Source organism: Dermochelys coriacea, chromosome 9 (genome assembly GCF_009764565.3).
Source record: "Dermochelys coriacea isolate rDerCor1 chromosome 9, rDerCor1.pri.v4, whole genome shotgun sequence".
NCBI lineage: Eukaryota > Metazoa > Chordata > Testudines > Dermochelyidae > Dermochelys > Dermochelys coriacea.
The window spans coordinates 26,940,135-26,960,910 of record NC_050076.1 but is presented as its reverse complement, the minus strand read 5'-3'; the positions used below and the strand labels follow the sequence as shown (position 1 = coordinate 26,960,910).

The window sequence follows — 20,776 nt, the reverse complement described above, 5'->3', positions numbered from 1 at the left end:
ACAGCATTGAGAGCAGTATTTCCTCAGTTCTATTATATATTATCAGAGAGCAATACTACAGTCACTCAAGCCTGTCATGGTGATGGATCCACAGTGACAGCTCCCGTATTTGCTTTGATCAGCTAGCCTGTGGTGTCAGCTTGAGATCAGAGGATGCAGGCTGAAAATGGGCAGGATGCTATTGTCGGGGAAGTGAAATGGATCTTTCATACACTGGACAATTTAGATACAATTTACCAAACAAGAAAAGTGTGTATAGGGTGGATCAGAATGTGGTGGTGGTGATTGTGAAAACAGATGAGGTCTTGAAGGGCTTTTTGAGCTGTTAAGAAGACAGACAGACATAGATTGCCACATCTATCATCATCCACTCTCTTTTCTGCCAGCAAGTCCTTTGACTTCTTTCTTGCACATCACAGGAGAGTTCATTTTAGTTAATGGAGAAATACTTTTCACAGAGAGAAATTAGCTGGTTTGAAATATTTCTTCTTTCTATTTTGCTAATTCAGTGATTCCCTGAGGCAGCCTCAATTGTTTGTCTGCACAGTTGGAACTACAGCTCAGTTCCAGAATCCTGATAAATTATCTCCAGTTACTAAAGTGCTCCTTTCTTAATTGGTGCAAACAATACTGAATCTAAATAAATTGTCTGCAAGAATATTCAGTATTACTAATACAACCAGTATTACTAATCTTAATAATCAGATTCAGTTGATTGTATTTTTTTAGAGGTTATTACAGTCAGCTGTGATTCTGAGAAAGTGCTTTTGCAAGCATTGTATTTCAGTGATGGAACCAGAGTTTCAGTCCCAGCGCTCCACTTTTGCATGTCCAGGTGCTTTCACCCACTATATTGGGTATGCATCTGTTTTCATTACTGAAGGGTCATTGGCATGTAGCGATCAGACAGCTGGTCAACATAAAAAAGTTAAGGGACAGCGCTCTACAATGTTTTGTTAACAGTATAAAATCACACATTTGCATTATAGTGTCTGATCTATTGCATGCTTCCTGCTTGGAAACGTGCTTTTTTATCTGATCAAATGCTCCCAACTGGGCATGTTTCATCACATCAGATAATAGAAGTCCCTTAAAACAGGTTTTCAACCTTTCCAAACTACTGTACTCTTTTCAGGAGTCGGATTTGTCTTGCATACACCCAAATTTCACTTCACTTAAAAGCTACGTGCTTACAGACTCGTACATAAAAATACAGAAGTGTCACAGCACACTATTACTGAAAAATTATTTACTTTCTCATTTTGTCTGTATGAAATTTTAGTTTGTACTGACTTTGCTAGTGCTTTTTATGTAGCCTGTTGTAAAACTAGGCAAATATCTAGATGAGTTGATGTACCCCCTCAAAGACCTCTGTGTGTACCCTGGTTGAGAACCACTGCCTTTATATATAGGATGAGTGATTATGCTCTCAACAAAGAATGCTCACTTATCAAAATCTCTTAACATGAGTAACAAGTTTTTATTGTCCTTTCAAAAACATTTGTGTGAATTCATTGCTCATGAGAATAAAGCTGTCAGTGCTCCAGACAAAGTGTAGGTAGGTGCTGGGAGTGCTCTAGCCATGAACTGAAAAATCCCTGCCAATCTAGTCCTTTGCTTCACTTCTGATCTTGCCAAACTGTGTGCTGGTTTTGTGACTTTAACAAAAGGATGAGGTCTCCAAACCCATTTCTCCTTGAGACCCTAATGCAGAATTTGAACCTAAATTTTCTCCAGTGGAGAAGCCAGTGTACTGAGAACACATGGTAGCACCGATTGACATCCCTGTGTGCCAGACACATAACTGGGATAAGGTAAATGGAATTTAGGAGATGAGTGCGCAACCTTTTCTCTCTGGAGACCTGAATTCACAATCTGGATTTAGGTCACAGGTGAAAATGACTGTTTGGAACATCCAGATACTTGTTCATGGGTCTTACAAAGTAACCACACTGTTTGGCACTGGAAGTAGTGTCCATTAAAGAGAGGCCCAGGACTGGAGTAGTAGGTGTGTTGCTGCAAGTGAGGTCTAAAGTGCATCAGCAGATCTGCATAGAGAAATTTGGGCATTGCCCTCCTTCACTCTGCTTCATTCCATTGCTGTATGTTTCTTACTTTAATGACAGTCTTCAAAAAGGTTCTGTGCAGAATGCCATAGGCTTTACTTGTGCTGGGGCATAACACTGATAAGCTTTGAAAATGCTAAATGAAAGGAGGGATGTGCAAGCAGCTGGATACCACAGGCTTTGCACAGATGTGTTTCAAAACTAGTGAAAATGGAATCAAATTCCTCTTCAGAGATGACTGAGGTGAGTCAGTAATTTACTGTGAATATGTCTAGAGATCCAAATAACAAGTGTGTAGTAAAGTAATTAAATACTAATTGCAAAGGAAACAAAGGTAACTACAAGGTAATATCATGTTAAATAAACTATTTCCACGGTGGGTCCAGTTTTCAAATTTAGGCAGCTAAACCAGGTGCTCTGCTTTCATACTTAACTCCTGATACAAATACTTGTTTTGTATGCCTCAGTGCTCATTTATATGCACAAATATGGGATTTTAGCATCCACATTTGAAAACTAAGCTCTGTGGTTCCGATTCTGATCTTGCTTACACTGATTTTGCACTAGCACAGATCTAGTCATACAGCTGATAGCAGTGGAACTTCTCCAGGTTTATGCCAGTATACATAGAATCATAGAATATCAGGGTTGGACGGGACCTCAGGAGGTCATCTAGTCCAACCCCCTGCTCACAGCAGGACCTAATCCCCAATTTAATCATCCCAGCTAGGGCTTTGTCAAGCCTGACCTTAAAAACCTCTAAGGAAGGAGATTCCACACCTCCCTAAGTAACCCATTCCAGTTCTTCACCATCCTCCTAGTGAAAAAGTTTTTCCTAACATCCAACCTAAACCTCCCCCCCACTGCAACTTGAGACCATTACTCCTTCTTCATCTGGTACCACTGAGAACAGTCTAGATCCATCCTCTTTGGAATCCCCTTTCAGGTAGTTGAAAGCAGCTATCAACCCCCCCCTCCCCCCGTCCCTTCTTCTCTTCTGTAGATTAAATAATCCCAGTTCCCTCAGCCTCTCCTCATAAATTATGTGCTCTAGCCCCTAATCATTTTTGTTGCCCTCTGCTGGACTCTTTCCAATTTTTCCACATCCTTGTAGTGTGGGGCCCAAAACTGGACTCAGTACCCCAGATGAGGCCTCACCAATGCCGAATAGAGGGGAATGATCTCGTCCCTCGATCTGCTGGCAATACTCCTACTTATACAGCCCAAAATGCCATTAGCCTTTTTGGCAACAAGGGCACACTGTAGACTCATATCCAGCTTCTCGTCCACCATAACCCTTAGGTCCTTTTCTGCAGAACTGCTGCCTAGCCACTCGGTCTAGTCTGCAGCAGTACATGGGATTCTTCCTTCCTGCAATCTACAGAAGTGAGATCAGTGTAATTTAAAATAGCGGAAACTGGCAAGTGTACAGGTTCTCTGAAAAGCCTCACATGGGGCACAGCTCTGTAGCTATTCCACAGCTAGTGGTAAGGATACTGTCTTACTCCATATCTGCCCAACACACAGCTGCTCAGACTGGGTGCTGACCAGAGGAGGTAACCTCAAAATTTTAAATACAATAAATATTGATAAAATTACTATTTCATACTGTATTCAGCAAGTCCTGTATGAGCATCACTGAAGAGACTCTTCTGGGATGAACACGTTTATTTTCAGATGCTAAGAGCTTACTAACATCAGTTGTTTCAGGGCAAGGGCTGTTTGTGAGAGGGGGTAGGAAGGGGCTTGCAGGGTATAAAGCTAGCTCTTAACAGGACATATTGAGGAGCATCTGGTAAATGAATTTTGATTCTATGGAGAACAAGAGCCCTTCTGAACTCTTTGACCTAAAGACATTTTGAGAGTGGTGTTATCTTTCGTTTAATAAAAAGGATGGCAAGCAGGATGGCAGGGCTTTGCTATTGACCCACCCTGTTAGCAATTGCTAAAAGAACCTTGCATAAAGCTGCTGAGTGAATTCTGCTGACTCATTGTGATCATAGAAGCCTATAACTCCACCAGGCTGTCAGGCCAATGGGAGCTGGGGAGGGGGTGTGGCAGTGCTTGTGGGCATGGAGCCACGAAGGGAGGGAGAATGTAGTGAGCAGGGGGCAGGGCCTCGGGAAGGGGCGGGGCTAGTGGCAACCCTAAGCAAATTAGGGTCTGGAGCAGCAATGTCAGAGCAGGGAAATCCTTGCAGCAGACAGCCTTGGGGAGTATTACTTTGTGGTGGTGGTTTTTCAACTACCAATAAAGCCAAAGCACAAGTAGATGGTAAGATTGGGCTATTTATAGACTGTGCATGCTCTGTTTTTAAAGCACAGTGGGAACTCCACCTGCTCACAGAAATCGAGAGATGGGGCTAGATTGTGCCGTGGCCTAATGAGGATGTGCAGGGCAGTTTGACCCACTCTGTACTACTGTGATTGCAGCCCCAGGCACACCAAATGCTCCCTGCATGAGCAAATGGACAAAGCCATGGCTCAGTTTCCCTTTCCATGCAGGCCAGTGGACCTGGCAGGGGAAATATGCTGAGCCCTGTAAAGGGCTAATGTAGATTACTCCTTGTCAGTGTAAGAGGAGAGCACCAGATGAACTGTGCATCAATGGGATGTCCCTGGGAAACAACATCTCTGGGGGTTACTGCTCAGGCAACTCAGCTTATGTAACACCCTTTACCCAGGGCTTTGCCTGAGGCTAGTTCATGGTTAGCATGAATTTTATGAGTTGAGTAAAAGAGAGATTATGCTTGAGATTTACCAGAGTAGTTCAGTTGCATAGTACAACACATTAGAGTAACAGAATGAGAGAGGATTTATATAATCTTATTTACTGAACAGTAGGCTTAATGTATAACAGAATAGACAAATATCAGTGTGAAATAATTTCACCTTAAATCCTCTTAGCTGGAGAGATGTAAACCTACAGTAGTTTTAAGCAAAGCCAGTGGGAAATCTTCCCCCGCTTCAAAAAAAATCAAGTGGAGCCTTAGCTGTACCAGTGCTGAATTAGGAATGGCAATGGTCTTCCAAAACTCTGTTTTCTTCTGCCAAATACATGTACTATAAAAAGCAAGACTCATTGTTTATTTCTAGCTCCCCTCAATTAAAATTGATCAGTGCAGATTAAATTTCATGCTAACCTGCCTAAGCAATTAGTGCTAGGGCACAGTTTGGGTCTCTGGTATATAGGCTGACCGCAGTTAAATTGTGATTGCTCTGAATGTACAACATGCAGCGATAGCAAAAAATATTTACTTGGATACTAGGAAAAATTATGGTAATGGGATAAATTAGTTATTCAAACAGGGAAAGTATAACAGTGGATAATACCAGAAAGGAAGTGAGGGCTGCAGTGCAGAAGCACTCTGGAAATGGGAAGCTGAATGGCTAGAGGCCATGTAGGCATATTGGATAGGAGGTAAACCATAGCATGGGCCAAAAGAGAGAGAGAGAGAAACTGGGGGGGCGGGATTCCCAGGAGGAGTTAAAGGGAAAGTTATTAAACCTTCTAAATGAGTGTAGCATTCATCAAAGATATGGACTGATTCCACTGGAAACTGAAGATCTCTGATGTACTTATCCACAGATCAGTTTCATACAATCAGCTGTGCATATTTTCCCATAATGTCAAGCCAGTGTGTTTCAGCCTTGCCCTGGAAGAGCCATTTCTAAGGAGGAAAAAGGTAATTCAGTCTCCAGTGCGCATTCATTGCTTGACCTCTCTACTGAGACTGCCAAGAAGTGCCTAATAGTGCCAATTATGATAGTGAGTTTGGGTTTTTTAATTTGGACACTCTCGCTAAGAACTAATCGTAGTCCAGCAATTCCTTACATGTAGGCCACAGATAATTAGGTCAGATATGTCACCAGGTATATGATAATGAGACTATAGGCCACCACTTCTCCGGGCAAAAATGAAATTCATGCTCTGCAGAAGGAAGGCTCCATATCTTTGTCCATCTCCTGAGATGCCCAGTACTTTAAAGCTTAATCCCTTTAACTAAATGGAACTTGAAACAGTGTTTCCTGGGACAGAGTAGTGAGTTTTGAAATGGAACACACACGTTTCTTCTGGAGAGGAATGGATGAAGTTTGCTAGTAGGTTACATCCTGAAGCAAGCAATGGGGGTTTGGGGAAGGAAGATTTTTGTTTACTGAGAATAGACTCCAAAGTCCAAGAGGAAAAGCTGGCAACAGTGATAGAGTGTTAAAGTGTAGGGTTGCAGTCTTTTGTTACTCAAGTTTTCCCTACGGGCTCTCTGCAGCTCTTTCAGTATTGATTTCTGCTGAAAGTGGGTAGTAACTTTGGCCCATATACTTTCACCTGCTGTGGGAGCAAAGATGCAGAGAAAACCTGTTAGGGATCTGCAGTGGGGAACATTGTCCTGTTCTCCACAAGGCCATCTGCCAAATAGGCATATGACCCATAGGCAGGGCAAGAAAAATTAGGCAGGTTAGCAGTGGGGAGGAGCTCGCAGTACCATGTTTCCTATCAAAATTGTGGTAGATTAGCATGCAAAATCAAGAGAGATAATACTGCCTGAAGCAGAAATTTAAAGGAACCTGTTATCTGGATTTGGACCACGTTACAAGTAGATTGCAGGGTTATATTTTACATGAAGTAGTTCAAGTATATTAACACAGCGCTTTTGTGTGTTGTAATTCACAAGTATAATTCTTAAAATAAGCTTCTGCATCTTTAGTTCACCTGTGCTATCAATCACAATACAGTCCATCAGACTGTAATAGACTCTGTGTGATTCTGCTAGATGGAATCAGAACTGTGTGTCATATGGGCCATATACAGCTAATAGCTAATGGAGATACTTCTTTAGCTCAAATGCTAAGGGTCTTTGCTTTTGGAGAAGCAGGGTCTGAGTTCTATCCACGCTAGCACTGTGATTTTATGAATGGCTATGTTGTACAAGGTAGCAATAACCAGGAAGTTTCTAGGGGTAGGTCTGCATTGCAATAAAACACCCCACGGCTAGCACGTCAGCTGATTTGGGCTTGGAACCCAGGCTATGGAACCCTGTGATGGGGGAAGGTCTCCAATCCCAGGCTTCAGCCTGATTCTGAACATTTACACTTCAATTTATAGCCCTGCAAGCCTGAGACACCTGACATGGGCCAGCCACGTGTGTTTTATTGCAGTGTAGACACACCCTACGTGGCCCAGATTAGTTGTATAGTATTGGCTTTTGCTATGGGATTTGAATTCCATTGAATCGCAGATGCTTGCAGATGAGCTTTGTCTAAACTAAGGGAGTATGTAATGAACTGGCTATTGAATATGTATATCTCCTACCCACCGTTGAATAGAATTAGAGCTCTTCAGCTGTTTTTCGTAAGTACTAAAATGTTCAAGTATTTAGAGTCTGTACTTTTGGAACAGGAGCAGGAATTCTACCAATATGAAGTTCTCAGGCAGCCTGTTTTGCTACACTAATTTGTTACACTATGGAGTGTCACTATTGACAAATATGCAGCAATTTTTAATGTGCAGGATTTTTTTTTCTGGTTTTTGTTTTTGTTTTTTTTTAAGATTATGGGTCTAATTCTGTCCTCAATTATTTTGGATTTGCACTGGTATTACTAATAGAAGAATCTGACTCAAAACATGCTACTTTATAAGGAAACCAAACAAAGTAGGACATACTATATATTTGCAATTGCTATCTGATAAGGAGTATCCTTAAGATTCCAAGTTTACAATTTCAAGGGAATTTTGAACATACACACAGTAGTATTTGCAGCACACTCAGTTACATGTGGAGAAAAATATATTTATGTATGACTATTGAATATATCTTTACAATTATTGTGCATATCCAAATGCCCTTTGCACATGCCAGCATGGAATTTTGCACCTTCATATATTGTATTTGCATTTTGGGAGGGGCTATAAATGTGTGTCTTATTTTAATATATCCAACACTGATGAGGATTTGTTATTTTAGAAAAGCCATTATTTTTGTAGGAAAAACAAAACAAAAAATCCATAAGTCAACTTCCCCTTCTGGTGTGTCTACAAACTCCAGCTCCAATGGAAATGCAAGGGAAAAAATGGAGGGAAGTTGGGAAATGAGCAATGGAAAGATTTTAAAAAGCTGTTATAAACAAGCTCACGGTATCTTTTTAGGTTTACAAAAATAAATTAAAGCAAAGATATTGTTGTCATCCACTATTACTGGATAATAAAACGAAATAGCTATAGTTTATTTAGGGTTAATATTTTCATGGACTCATATATGGTTACCCAAAATATATAAATGCTTGGGGCATGTAACGAGCTTCATTTTTGTCTCTTCGTTTTTTGTTGACGTGAATCCCCTCTGCTTAAAAAAAAATTGTAAAAAGCCTTTTAGACCTTCATGATGTTAATGCTGCTATTGTACCCAGAACTGCAAACTAAGGGCAAAATCCTGATACCTTTTCAATGTGAATACCTGCACTTAATAACACCTTCATTTCTAACCAGTCCTGTTGACTTCAGTAAATCAATAAAATCAATGGGAATGCTGGAAAGTAAGGTGTTATTAATCTGGCCCTAAAATATTTAGGTGTGGGGATTTTTTTAAATCTGTTTCATACACACAATACTTCTTTATCCAAAAAAGGTGTGGTTTTTGGATATTTGCTTTCTTTGGAGTCGTAAGCATGTCCGCTTACTCACTCAAAATGGAATTTGTACCTTTCAAATCCAGCCAATGTCAGTAAAATATATTCAAGTAATTATTTTTGTTTAACTAAAAATTCATTTGGAAAATGTATGCTCAGAAGATCAGGGACATCAGAACAACTGCCACAATAGTAAAAGTATAGCAATTTATTATACAAAAAAAATGTGTTAGATTGTACTCTCTGTCCTCTACATCCACAACAAGAGACCTGTCTGTTAAAGTGCTTTTCTGTGAACCAAAACAGATATGCATCTATATAGGTGGTTTTACAATTTACAGGCAAACTGCAGATTTTATATGGTGTCCATTTTCCAATTTTTGGTTTTAATGACTGAGATCTGTATTGGCAGAAGGTACTTTTGCTTGCTAAAACAGAGATTATTTTGTAGTGGATCAAAAATATTTAACATTGTACAGCTACAGTGCAATGAGATTACTGTTCTTCAACAAAAGAATTTAGGGGTGTGTCAACAAGCTGCTCTCTTGGGTTTTTCCCCAGTTATTTCTAAACCAACTTGATTTTGATACAGACATCTAAAGATCCAGGTGTGAAGTTGAGAGAGTCCAGATTTTAGTTGATGACTGATTCAGAACACATAATGAAGCACTGTGCTAGAATATCATATAATTATTTATTTCTGTTAACGACAGACCACCAGTGATAATCTGGAGTGTTTTTGAAAGATGTAGGATGGATTTAACTGGGCCTCTTTTTCCTGTCTGTGATAGGAGTGGAGTTAGAGAGCTATCTTTGGGTGTATTTGCTTCAAACAAACTGAGGTGTCTAACCGCTTGGAGAAGGGTTCATGTTTTAGCATGATTACTGTTTTGAAGAGGACTTTGATAAACTGAGCCTGATTCTGATTTCACATATGCTGGTGTAAATCAGGATTAGCCCCATGGAAGTCAGTAGAGTTATACTAGCATGAATGAGATCAGAATCAGAGCTACAGTGTTTTTAGCACTGGAGATCAGAAAATATTTATTTCTATTCTAGATTTTAAAATTGTTTGCTCCTTTGTTCTCCAGATGAGCAAATCAATCAGCTTTTTCTTCCCCAGGAAGAAAGAGTAAAAAAGAGAATATTTTCCATCCCAATTGACTTAAACATTTCCTTGATTTGGGTAGCATTGTTTTTCCCTACAACGAATCTCAACACAGAGTGTGTGTGGAAGAGAGAAAAGCAAACGGAATAATGAAGTATATATGATGATAAGGCACACCAAAAGATATAAATACCAGGCAGTTATAGTGCAGTTTATTTGGGTTCTGCTTGATAGCATCGACCTACAGTACTAGAAGTATAGTGCAGAAATATGAGAAACAAAAGAGTGATACCAGTGTGAGTTTCCCCTGGAAACCAGAAATCCAATTTTACTTAAAAAGCAAATTGGGGAAAATGTCAGTGAAACAACTTTATTTTCCATATTATCCATTCTATGTCCTGGTGCCGTGTAGGTATATTACAGTAGTTAGGTTAATGATACTAATTTAATTGCATCTAATTTGATATAATGATACTGTGGTAGTATCAACATCTAGTAAATATAGGAAACTTTTTTCATATTTTTACTTTATGATTTTAAAGTATAGCCTTTTAAATACTAGAGGATTATTTGTCTGGTTTCTTTCACCAGGACACAAGTGTAAATGGCACACAAACTCTTTGGATACGTAATACTATTAAAGATGCATAAAGATTGCAGTAACAGTCAAAAACTATTTACAGAAATTAAAGTGTATTCAGGAGAAAGCCTTTTTAAAATGTTTAATGGGCTGATTCTGTTCCTATTGAAGTATATAGAGGGTTTCACATTGATTTCAGTGGTAACACTAATGACCCTAAATGTTGTTGTGTGCAGAGTCGTATATTTAACCATAAGATCACAAAGCATTAAAGTGGGGGAGGGGTATAAAATCTAGATTTGTACTGTAATAATTGAGAAAAATAGTTGGCTCACATTTCCGTTTACATTTGTTCCAATTAGGAAAAGAGAGAAGTTCATATAGGGATAGGTCAGTTAATGGCTATCAGCAAAGATGGTCAAGGGTGTCCCTAAGTCTCTAACTGCCAGATGCTAGGACTTGACAACAGGGGATGGATCACTTGATAATTGCCCTGTTTTGTTCATTCCCTTTGAAGCATTTGGCATTGGCCACATCCTTATGATCTTCTGGACTTTATTTCTACTTCTTATGAACAAGGGGATATACTTGATAGATCATGGCCTCAGCTGGTGTAAATTAATGTAGCTCCATTCACTTCAGCATTTTTGATGCATGTACACCAAATGTGGACCTGTCCCAATGTTCCCTAGGATAGCTTCTCCCTTCACACAGTACATTTTCTTATTTTTGTGCTAGCATGCAAATGACCGAACTGTTAGCATAGCCAGCTCGTATGATCTATAGTACGTATTAAAACCTGTTGCTAAGGCAACAACTTTTAATTGGAGAATTATCATGCCAGCAGCCTGTTTTCTTTGAGTATGGTGCTATATTAAGAATCTCAGATAAAATGGAAAGGTGGGGTTTTTGTGTGTGTGTGTGCATCATTATTTATGTACAAGATGTTTACGGTTAAGGAATTGTTTTGCTAATAATTTTACTCTTGTGTACTTGGAAGCACTGCATATTGTTTCAAACTAAGAAGAACGTAGGCCCCAAAACTCTTTACTGAGTGGATTCAGAGTAGCAGCCGTGTTAGTCTATATCCGCAAAAAGAAAAGGAGGACTTGTGGCACCTTAAAGACTATCAAATTTATTTGAGCATAAGCTTTCGTGAGCTACAGCTCGCTTCATCGGGTGTAGCTCACGAAAGCTTATGCTCAAATAAATTTGTTAGTCTCTAAGGTGCCACAAGTCCTCCTTTTCTTTTTACTGAGTGGAGTAGTTCTCTCTCAGGTGAATAGCTCCAGTGGGGCTATTTGTGTGATTAAGGTTTTCCTGGATTGGGCTCTCTTAGTCTAAACTTACTCTAGCAACCTGTTATATGTCTAACAAAATACACAGAATTAGTAGAGTCACTTCAGACTGTTCCCTGAAATTGTGTGAATGGCTAATTGAGTTACTCCATATAGTCAAAGAGGTTGAGCCTAATACCTTAGGGAAAGAACAAGCGTCTATTCAAATAATCGCAAAAAGAAAAGGAGTACTTGTGGCACCTTAGAGACTAACAAATTTATTAGAGCATAAGCTTTCGTCTCACGTCTCACAAAAGCTTATGCTCTAATAAATTTGTTAGTCTCTAAGGTGCCACAAGTACTCCTTTTCTTTTTGCGAATACAGACTAACACGGCTGCTACTCTGAAACCTATTCAAATAATGTTTCAGCCCTTAATAAATAGCATATTTGTGCTCTTTAGTTCTCCTCTGTCTGTGAACAACTACAGAGATATTTTAATGATACAGTGTTGGTTGATTTTATGAAAAACAAGATGCTTTCTGATTTGCTTTTTATAAGCAATAGTTCTTGAATAAACACAGAGCAGAATGGTATAGCAAGTATTCTGTGATTTGGGTTATGCTACTGCAGTGTTTTAAAAATAGCATAAGTAAACAGACCCAGCAGGCAGGCGCAGGCGCAGCTTAATTTTAAGACCTTCCCAGACCAAATACAGCTATGAAACGTGTTCTTATATGTGATTATAAAGTAAATATTACCTAATTATGGCAGAATAAATAAATATTACACATTGGATACTCAAGATTATCCTGTTTAAAATGAACAAACTGAGCTGTATTTTAAGGTCGCAAAGCATACAGTGCACCAGCTTGCTGTCTGTTTTATTTTTGCTGTTTTTATATCACTTCAGTAGCAAAACCTTATATGATACTTGCATTAATGTTATGCTTTATGTGCACTGTACAGTGTTTACAAAATCAAACCCCATTACTGTGATCTTGTGAAATAATAATCCTCATCTAGAGGTGGATCCTCTAGAATCTGTTTTAAAAGAGAAAGCTGTGCAGAGCACAAACTGAAAGCAGTCACTGAAGCTTTCTTCACTTAAAAATCCCCATGTTTATCTTTATCATTTGTCTTTTTAATGACGCATTATCTCCATTTGTCCAAGGTTGAGCAAGGTCAGAAATGAATTTGCCTGTTTTCTTCATTTATCATAAACTCTGATATACACTTAGAGATGGGAGAAATTTACTAAATCATCTAGTCCCTCCCTGCTGATACATGATTGTTTGCATTGGTACATTTTCTGATGTGTTATCCAGTCTAGTTTTAAGAATGCTAAGCAATGGGCTTCCACCTCTTCCATGAGGAGATGACACATAGACTAATGCAGCTCAGAGTAACAATGTATTTTCGGATGCTTATCCTAACATTTTCTTTTCTTAATTTCATTCAGTTGTTCCTATTTATTTGTAGAATGTGTGTACCATTCTACAAAAATCCTCTGTAATCTTGAGTTTTACTCCCTTAGTGTATTTGTTAATGGTTACACGCTTGATCTGTTGTTATCTTTCCCAGCTATATGTATTTTAGCTCTCTGAGTCTTGCCTCAGAAGTGATTCCCTCCAAGTGATGCTTATCTTTTTTTCTAAGCTCTTTTAAAGTAATAAAATTCATTTTTGGTAGTGTGGTGCTCAGAACTGAATGCAGTGGTCCAGGTGCAGTCATTCAGGCGCCATGTAGAGAGGGTCTGTTACCTTCCTGCAGCGTGAAAGTATGTCTTTGGGTAGTCAGTCCAAAATTGCTTAGGCTTTTTTTTGCATCCGGATCACCTTCCAAACTCATGTTTCATTTGATAATTCTGAGGTCTCTTTCAGCATAACTGATTCCCAGATTTTGTCCTTTTTCGGATTATCCCCTGTATGTTATCTTACAATTTTCCTAGCTGATGGGTTGATCTAGCACAGTGGTTCTCCTCCGGGGGTACACATACCCATGGGGGTACAGAGATGGTCTTCTAGTGGGTACATCAGCTCATCTAGATATTTGCCTAGTTTTACAACAGGCTACCTAAAAAGCACCAGCAAAGTTAGTACAAACTAAAATTTCATATAGACAATGACTTGTTTATACTGCTGTATGTACTATACACTGAAATGTAAATACAATATTTCTATTCCAGTTGATTTATTTTATAGTTATATGGTAAAAACGAGAAAGCAATTTTTCAGTAACAGTGTGCTGTGATGCTTTTCTATTTTTATGTCTGATTTTGTAAGCAAGCAGTTTTTAAGTGAGGTCAAACTTGGTGTACTTAAGTCAGATCAGACCCCTGAAAGGAACACAGTCACTAATTTAGCACAACTCCAGGGTAGCCTCTGCCATGAGACTCTTGTGGCACCTCAGGTGGCATTTACACCTGCTCTCTGCTGATGAAATCCCTATGGGAGAGTGGCAGAAGTGAATATCTGCTCCAGTGAAACTGTTCTCATGAGTACAGATAATTTGTACCCACAGGACTGAATGAGCTGTGATATCAGATTGCTAATTAGAACTCATTTTTTATATCAACACACAGGGACTGCCAAGAAAGCTTTAATAAGAAGCCAAGATCATCAGCATGATCAATTTGCTATTCTTCGCTTTGCAATTTGAGCATACAGTGCTAGTACATTTATAACTTTTTGCCCCACATGCATCTCAAGGAATATGTCTGAACAGCCCGTACCTTATCCAGTTACTAAAAACAATAAATGTTTGTGAGATTTTGGAGCCATCTTTAACTCCTGTGTCCAGACTTTCAAACTTGGGTATCTAAATTTAGGCTCCAAAATAAAAGCTTTAATTTAGATGCTCAAAGATGGATTTATTCACCCAAGTCTGAAAATTTTCACCTGCATTTCTAAGTGGCCTCAACCCAGCCTCTAAGCTAGTGGCGAATTTTTGGTGCACAGACTTATTAAAGGAAAGAGGTAGGGAAGCAGAACAAGCAACCCTCCGGGTCACTCTCAGATGTAAGTATATGTCAATATATTCCGGAGAGATAGATACCACATTTAAAGGAACTAGAATTGATCCAGTCTGAAATGATTCATTAAAATCACATAGTAGGAGCAGGGCCATTTGGGTGCCATTAGTTTATAAATCTGAGCCTGAGGCTGGTTTCAACAGTGAGATTGCTGATATCTGTGTTTCTCTAATGTTGTTTCGGGGAATATGAGGAGGACTTATAAATGTACTTTGAAGATTTTTACATGATGCACAGTTTTGTAAAAGCTAATCGTAGGATTCCCTTGAGTCTTAGGGTACAGTTGTGATAAAATACAGAATGCGTTGTAGAATCATTAGTGATATATATTTTTGTCGTCTATGGTAGCACAGTGACAGAGAGGGTTCTGTAAACACTAAGCAGGAATTGTTTTCTGTTTATGATGCTGTTAATCAGATACTGATATCTGTGGATATTCCTTGAAACGTTCACTCAAGAAAAAAGGAAAAGCTTTTAGTCTGCATGTTACAAAAACATGACTACAATTGGCCCCCTTGTTGGCAGTTGCAGAAGTGAATGGCAGGTTTGTTTGCCATCAAACATGAAAATCGGAATCACTTTTAAAACTTAGTGCTGGGTTCTGGAAAACAGCTGTGTACTTTTTACTAAGAAGTGTGATACATTAAAGGAGGAGAGAGAAAGCATGAAAGTGGGAAGGAGTTGCTCCAAAAGAGAAGGTTGCACTTATTTTTTTCTTTTTTGTGTGTGCACGTTTGGAATAGTCAGGCACAACAGTGTTTGGCAAATACACACATTTTATTGAGGCCAGGCCTGGAAAATCCCACTCCTAATGTTTGATTTCTCCTTTCTTCCTCCTCCAGCTGGGCCAATCCACATCTTATTGAAGTTGATGAGAACTTGCCCATTGACTTAATTTAGAGTTGGATTGGGCCTCTTACAAATACCACTAGCTTTCAATGCTATAATGCCTTTGCAGCTGTTGACATTATTGCTCTTTTCATCAGGAATTGTTTTGTGTGGGGGTGTGTTGGAGGTGAGTTAGATTATCTTTATCTCTGCATGTGAAAATTCAGAAGGAGCCTTTTTCTCATTTTCAGTATGCATTGGTGTTGGAAGCCCGGTTTATTGAGGTTGCAGCTTTCAGTGATTTAGAAGGGATACTACTGGATTGTACTGAGATTGTCTAGCCCACATTTCCTGTCAGCCAAGTCTGTTTCTTAAACAGTCTTATGGTGCAGACTGCCTAATTATGGATTCTTCAGAGGTGTCTCCTCACTGCCTCAAAACAAAAATCAAATTCTTCAGCCTCATGTTGTCCACATTGCAGGCTGAAACAGTGGCTAAACCCTCCTAAAAGGAAAACTGCACATAAAAGAGAACACAGTTTTTGTTTCTAGGCAAACAGGGTTTGTTTAGTGTTCAGTGCACATACAGTATTCGTAAAAAAGCCAGACAGGGCAAACTTGTGGTTGAAGTACAGGGCTGTAAATCAGGGGATCTGGGTTGTATTCCCACTTCTCTGACTCATGTTAGTACGGTGCGCTAAGACTAAATTAATGTTTGTAAAATGTCTTGAGATCCTTTACTGTCAGGCACAGTAGAAATATAAAGCATTATTAAGTAATGCTTGTGGGATATAACACACATAAGGAGAAGCAACTTTATTTTCTCCGCCCCAAAATATATCATCTTTATTTTTAATATTCAGTTATTTGTAAGGGGCATTTGTGGCCCGTTGTTCACCTATGGTTCAGAGCAAGAATTCCTGAGACCACTGGGTATGTCTACACAGCAAAGAGAAACCTATGGCTGGCCTGTGCTAGCCAACTCAGGCTTGCAGGGCTTAGGCTGTGGGGCTGTTTCATTGCTGCATAGACTTCTAGGCTTGGGCTAGAGCCCAAGGTCTAGGACCCTGTGAGGTGGGAGGATCCCAGAGCTCAGGCTCCAGCCCACGCCTGGAAGTCTACATGGCAGTGAAACAGCCCCGCAAGCCTGAGTTAGCTGGCATGGGCCAGCCATGGGGTTTCTTTGTTGGGTAGACATACTCTCTGAGAATATTACTAGCCACTTGCTAGGGTTAACAACAGATCTACCCTTTTTCTTCAGTGAACATCAGTGAAGAAATGAGATAGAAATCTTAAACTTCAATATTTACATGTCCCAAATACAAGAGTCATACTGACACTCAATGGTGTCAACAGATTTGCCCCACGGCTGGCCCCTCCCATTCTCCCCAGACACTTGTGAACTTCCTGGTCTGGTTAATCTAAGGAAGCTTTGGTCTTGTCTGGCCTGCCTTGAGTAACCCTTCCGGTGCTGTTCCCTCAGAATGACATTGTCATTGTCCAATATCTCCCCTTCACCGGGTTGCTTGGATGGGATAGAAGAAAGTATTGCGTATGTACATCTTGGAGAAAGCATAATGGGCCATAGTTTACCTTCAGATATGTACACTCCTTTGGCCTTGTAAATTATTAGATACACATAGTATTAATTTGGCAACAAGCCCTGTGATGGGGGGAAGCAGTAGATGTGGTATATCTTGACTTTAGTAAGGCTTTTGATACTGTCTTGCTTTTACCTACTCAAACGAACTAAGAAAATACATCCTAGATGGAGCTACTATAAGGTGGCTGCATAATTGGTTGGAAAACCATTCCCAGAGAGTAGTTATTGGTGGTTCACAGTCAAGCTGGAAGGGCATATCAAGTGGGGTCCCACAGGGATCAGTTCTGGGTTCTGTTCTGTTCAATATCTTCATCAGTTATTTAGATAATGGCATAGAGAGTCCACTTACAAAGTTTGCAGATGATAACAAGCTGGGAGGAGTTGCAAGTGCTTTGGAGGATAAGATTCATAGAATCATAGAATCATAGAATATCAGGGTTGGAAGGGACCCCAGAAGGTCATCTAGTCCAACCCCCTGCTCAAAGCAGGACCAAGTCCCAGTTAAATCATCCCAGCCAGGGCTTTGTCAAGCCTGACCTTAAAAACCTCTAAGGAAGGAGATTCTACCACCTCCCTAGGTAACGCATTCCAGTGTTTCACCACCCTCTTAGTGAAAAAGTTTTTCCTAATATCCAATCTAAAATGCAAAATGATCTGGACAAACTGGAGAAATGGTCTGGAATATATAGGATGAAACTCAGTAAAAAAGGAACAATCAGTTGCACAAATACAAAACGGGAAATGACTGTCTAGAAAGGAGTACTGCAGAAAGGGATCTGGGAGTCATAGTGGATCACAAGCTAAATATGAGTCAACAGTGTAACACCATTGCAAAAAAAAAAAGCAAACGTCATTCTGGGATGTATTAGCAGGAATGTTGTAAGCAAGACACGAGAAGTAATTCTTCCATTCTATTCCACGCTGGTTCAGGAAATATGTGGACAAATTGGAGAAAGTCCAGAGAAGAGCAACAAAAATTATTAAAGTTCTAAAAAACATAATCACTGCAGGCAGATTGAAAAACATGGGTTTGTTTAGTCTGGAGAAGAGAAGACTGAGGAGAGGACTTAACAGTTTTCAAGTACCTAGGTTGTCACAAGGAGGAAGGAGAAAAATTGTTCTCCTTAACCTCTGAGGTTAGGACAAGAAGCAATGGACTTAAATTGCAGCAAGAGTAATTAGGTTGGACTTTAATAACAACTTCCTAACTGTCAGGGTAGTTAAGCAGTAGTATAAATTGCCTAGTGAAGTTCTGGAATCTCCCTCACTGGAGATTTTTAAGAGCAGGTTAGACAAACACCTGTCAGGCATGGTCTAGATAATAGTCCTGTCATGAGCTCAGGGGACTGGACTAGATGACGTCTCAAGGTCCCTTACAGTTCTATGAGTCTACTAAAGTGAATCATATTTAAGAAATGGCTTCAGTGGGATTTTTGTGCATGTATCTGCATGGATTCTTTGAACTTTTAAAACAAGCTTTTCATTGTTCCAACTTCACCCTAACATATCTTTCACTTACTTGGAAACCTTTCCTCACAAATAGCACTTGATTATTGAGGAATAAGCAAACATATATCCAAATGCTATAGCAATCGAGACATGCTTCTGACAATCCTGTAAAGTGGCATCTTACACTGAAATGTGGTCTGTGAGCTTTATGGACCTGATCCAAAACGCACTGAAGTCAATAGAAAGACGTATGGATTTCAGATCAAGCCCTGATTTCATTTACATATAACTGTTATCTTCTCTGGTCAAAGAACAGGCCTTTCCTGTTTACTTCAGCTTGAATCCCATTGATTCTTTTCCTTTCTTTTCCCGTTACTCACACTCACGGTAAAATACTAAGAATGGGGAGAAAATTATAAAATTTTAAATAAATATTTTTCATTTTTACCAAAAAATGAGGTGACGCGAGATAGACAGACAAGTGGAGTAAAAATAAATAAAATCTGTTCTGTATTGGTGGCATGTACTGCTATTTACTTTTCTGTGTTTTTTAATTTAAAATTATGACATTATGCTATAACTAGAGCTGGCCAGAAAATGAGAATTTTCCTTGTGAAAATTTTAACAGGAAAAAAGTCCATTCAAAATGTTTGTCAGAATATAATGGTTATCCCACTAGACAATTTGAAAAGTTATGGAAGTATGGAAGTCCATTTTCTGACTCTTTTCCATTTTTTTTGACCATTGGAGAACAGGTACAAGCTGTGGAAAAATGGGCTTTTCCCCACTTTCTGACTGTTTTCCAAGTGGAAAAAAAGAAGACAGTATTACTTCATGTTACAAAACCCTGAGAAAAATTAGGCATTTCCCAACAATTTGAAACGAAACTGTTTTTAAAATATATAAAAAAATTATTTCCATCTCAACAGGGTTTTGGGGTGGTTTTTTTGTTTGCTTTTTTAAAAAAAATATGGAAAATTTCATTATAAAAGAGATTTCTTTTGTGGGGAAAAAACATTCATTTTTGACAAACCTAATTTTTCAACTAAAAATATTTGTACTGGCATTGTTAATAATGCTAATACGCAACAAAAGACCTGTGATTTTTGTGAGTAAGTTATAGCTCTTATAACTAAATGGATCAAGAACCTGTTCTTAATACTTTCAGCTTTGCATGTGTGTTGGCTTTAAAAAAAATTTCTTAGGCAATTATGCCCGGCCAAGAAAGGGTAGAAATAGGTCAACAGTGTCATTTGCTCTCATGTAGAATTCTACGATAGGTGCCTCTGGCCATTCTGAGTCGTTCTCCCCGCACCCTGTGGTTGAGCTTTGAACTGGACTCTTCTTCTAGATCTCACCCAGTGGCTGTTGCTGTCTTTGCAGCTGTTCCTGTGCATGCCTTTCATTTATTTGATGCTTGTATTTTTGGCCTTGATGCAAATCCAGCTCCCTTTGAATGATGTCATCATGCCTATGTGCTCTAGAATTGCTAGCAGCACCAAACATTGTGCAACTTCTGTTTGAGCAGCATGGTAACTTCTGTTTTTTCTCAAGAGTAGCAGCACGGTTTGCTATATTCTGTGCCCCAGTGCAGATGAAAGCCATACTTAGGGGAACATGCATGCAGGGCTTTATCTCCCACTGACTTAAGTCAATGGCAAATGTCCCACTGACTTAAGTTAACTGTCTGTTAACAGGCATAAAGTGAAAGACTGATGTGGACATAAATACCTTTTTGTTTCAAGGGTTTAGTGTACTTTTTTTGTTTCAAGGGCTTAGGGTTAGTTTACAACCCAATGACATGAGTTAGCATTGGTTATAAACCAATTCTTTTGAGTGCCATCCACATCTCCTGGGAAATGTGTTGTGGACAGAGATGTCAGCTTTTTGGCCAAGTGCCACTTACTGGTGTGAAATGGCATCTCGTAGGATATTGTTGAATCTCTGTGAGGAAAGAAAATGGAGTGATTTATGATGATAAAAAAAAGATTAGTCAACCAATGTCAATATTTCAGTGTTATACAGAAAATATATTTCCTCTTCCAGCCCCTACTCAGTCTTCTTCAATTCTACATAAATCAGGCATTTAAATATTAGAAATTATGTAAATATACACAACATGGGCCTGATCCAAAGCCCAGCCAAATCAATGGGAATCTTTCTATTGACAGTGGGCTTTGGATCAGGCCCTTTATGCATAAGCTCCTATC

At 39.2% G+C, this 20,776-nt stretch overlaps 1 protein-coding gene across 50 annotated transcripts in view; it reads left to right on the top strand.

Annotated features, from left to right (window-relative positions):
- MBNL1 (muscleblind like splicing regulator 1) overlaps positions 1–20,776 on the top strand; it is a 185,729-nt gene that overhangs the window by 116,418 nt on the left and 48,535 nt on the right. Inside the window, exon 1 of one of the 50 annotated variants that reach the window (XM_043491990.1) lies at positions 8,776–8,799. The exons of the other annotated variants lie outside the window; for them this stretch is intronic. Within the exon in view, the coding sequence (XP_043347925.1) occupies positions 8,779–8,799 (21 nt within the window). The 5' untranslated portion in view covers positions 8,776–8,778. Of the gene's footprint in view, positions 1–8,775; positions 8,800–20,776 lie in introns of those variants that run through there. 50 annotated transcript variants of the gene reach the window in all.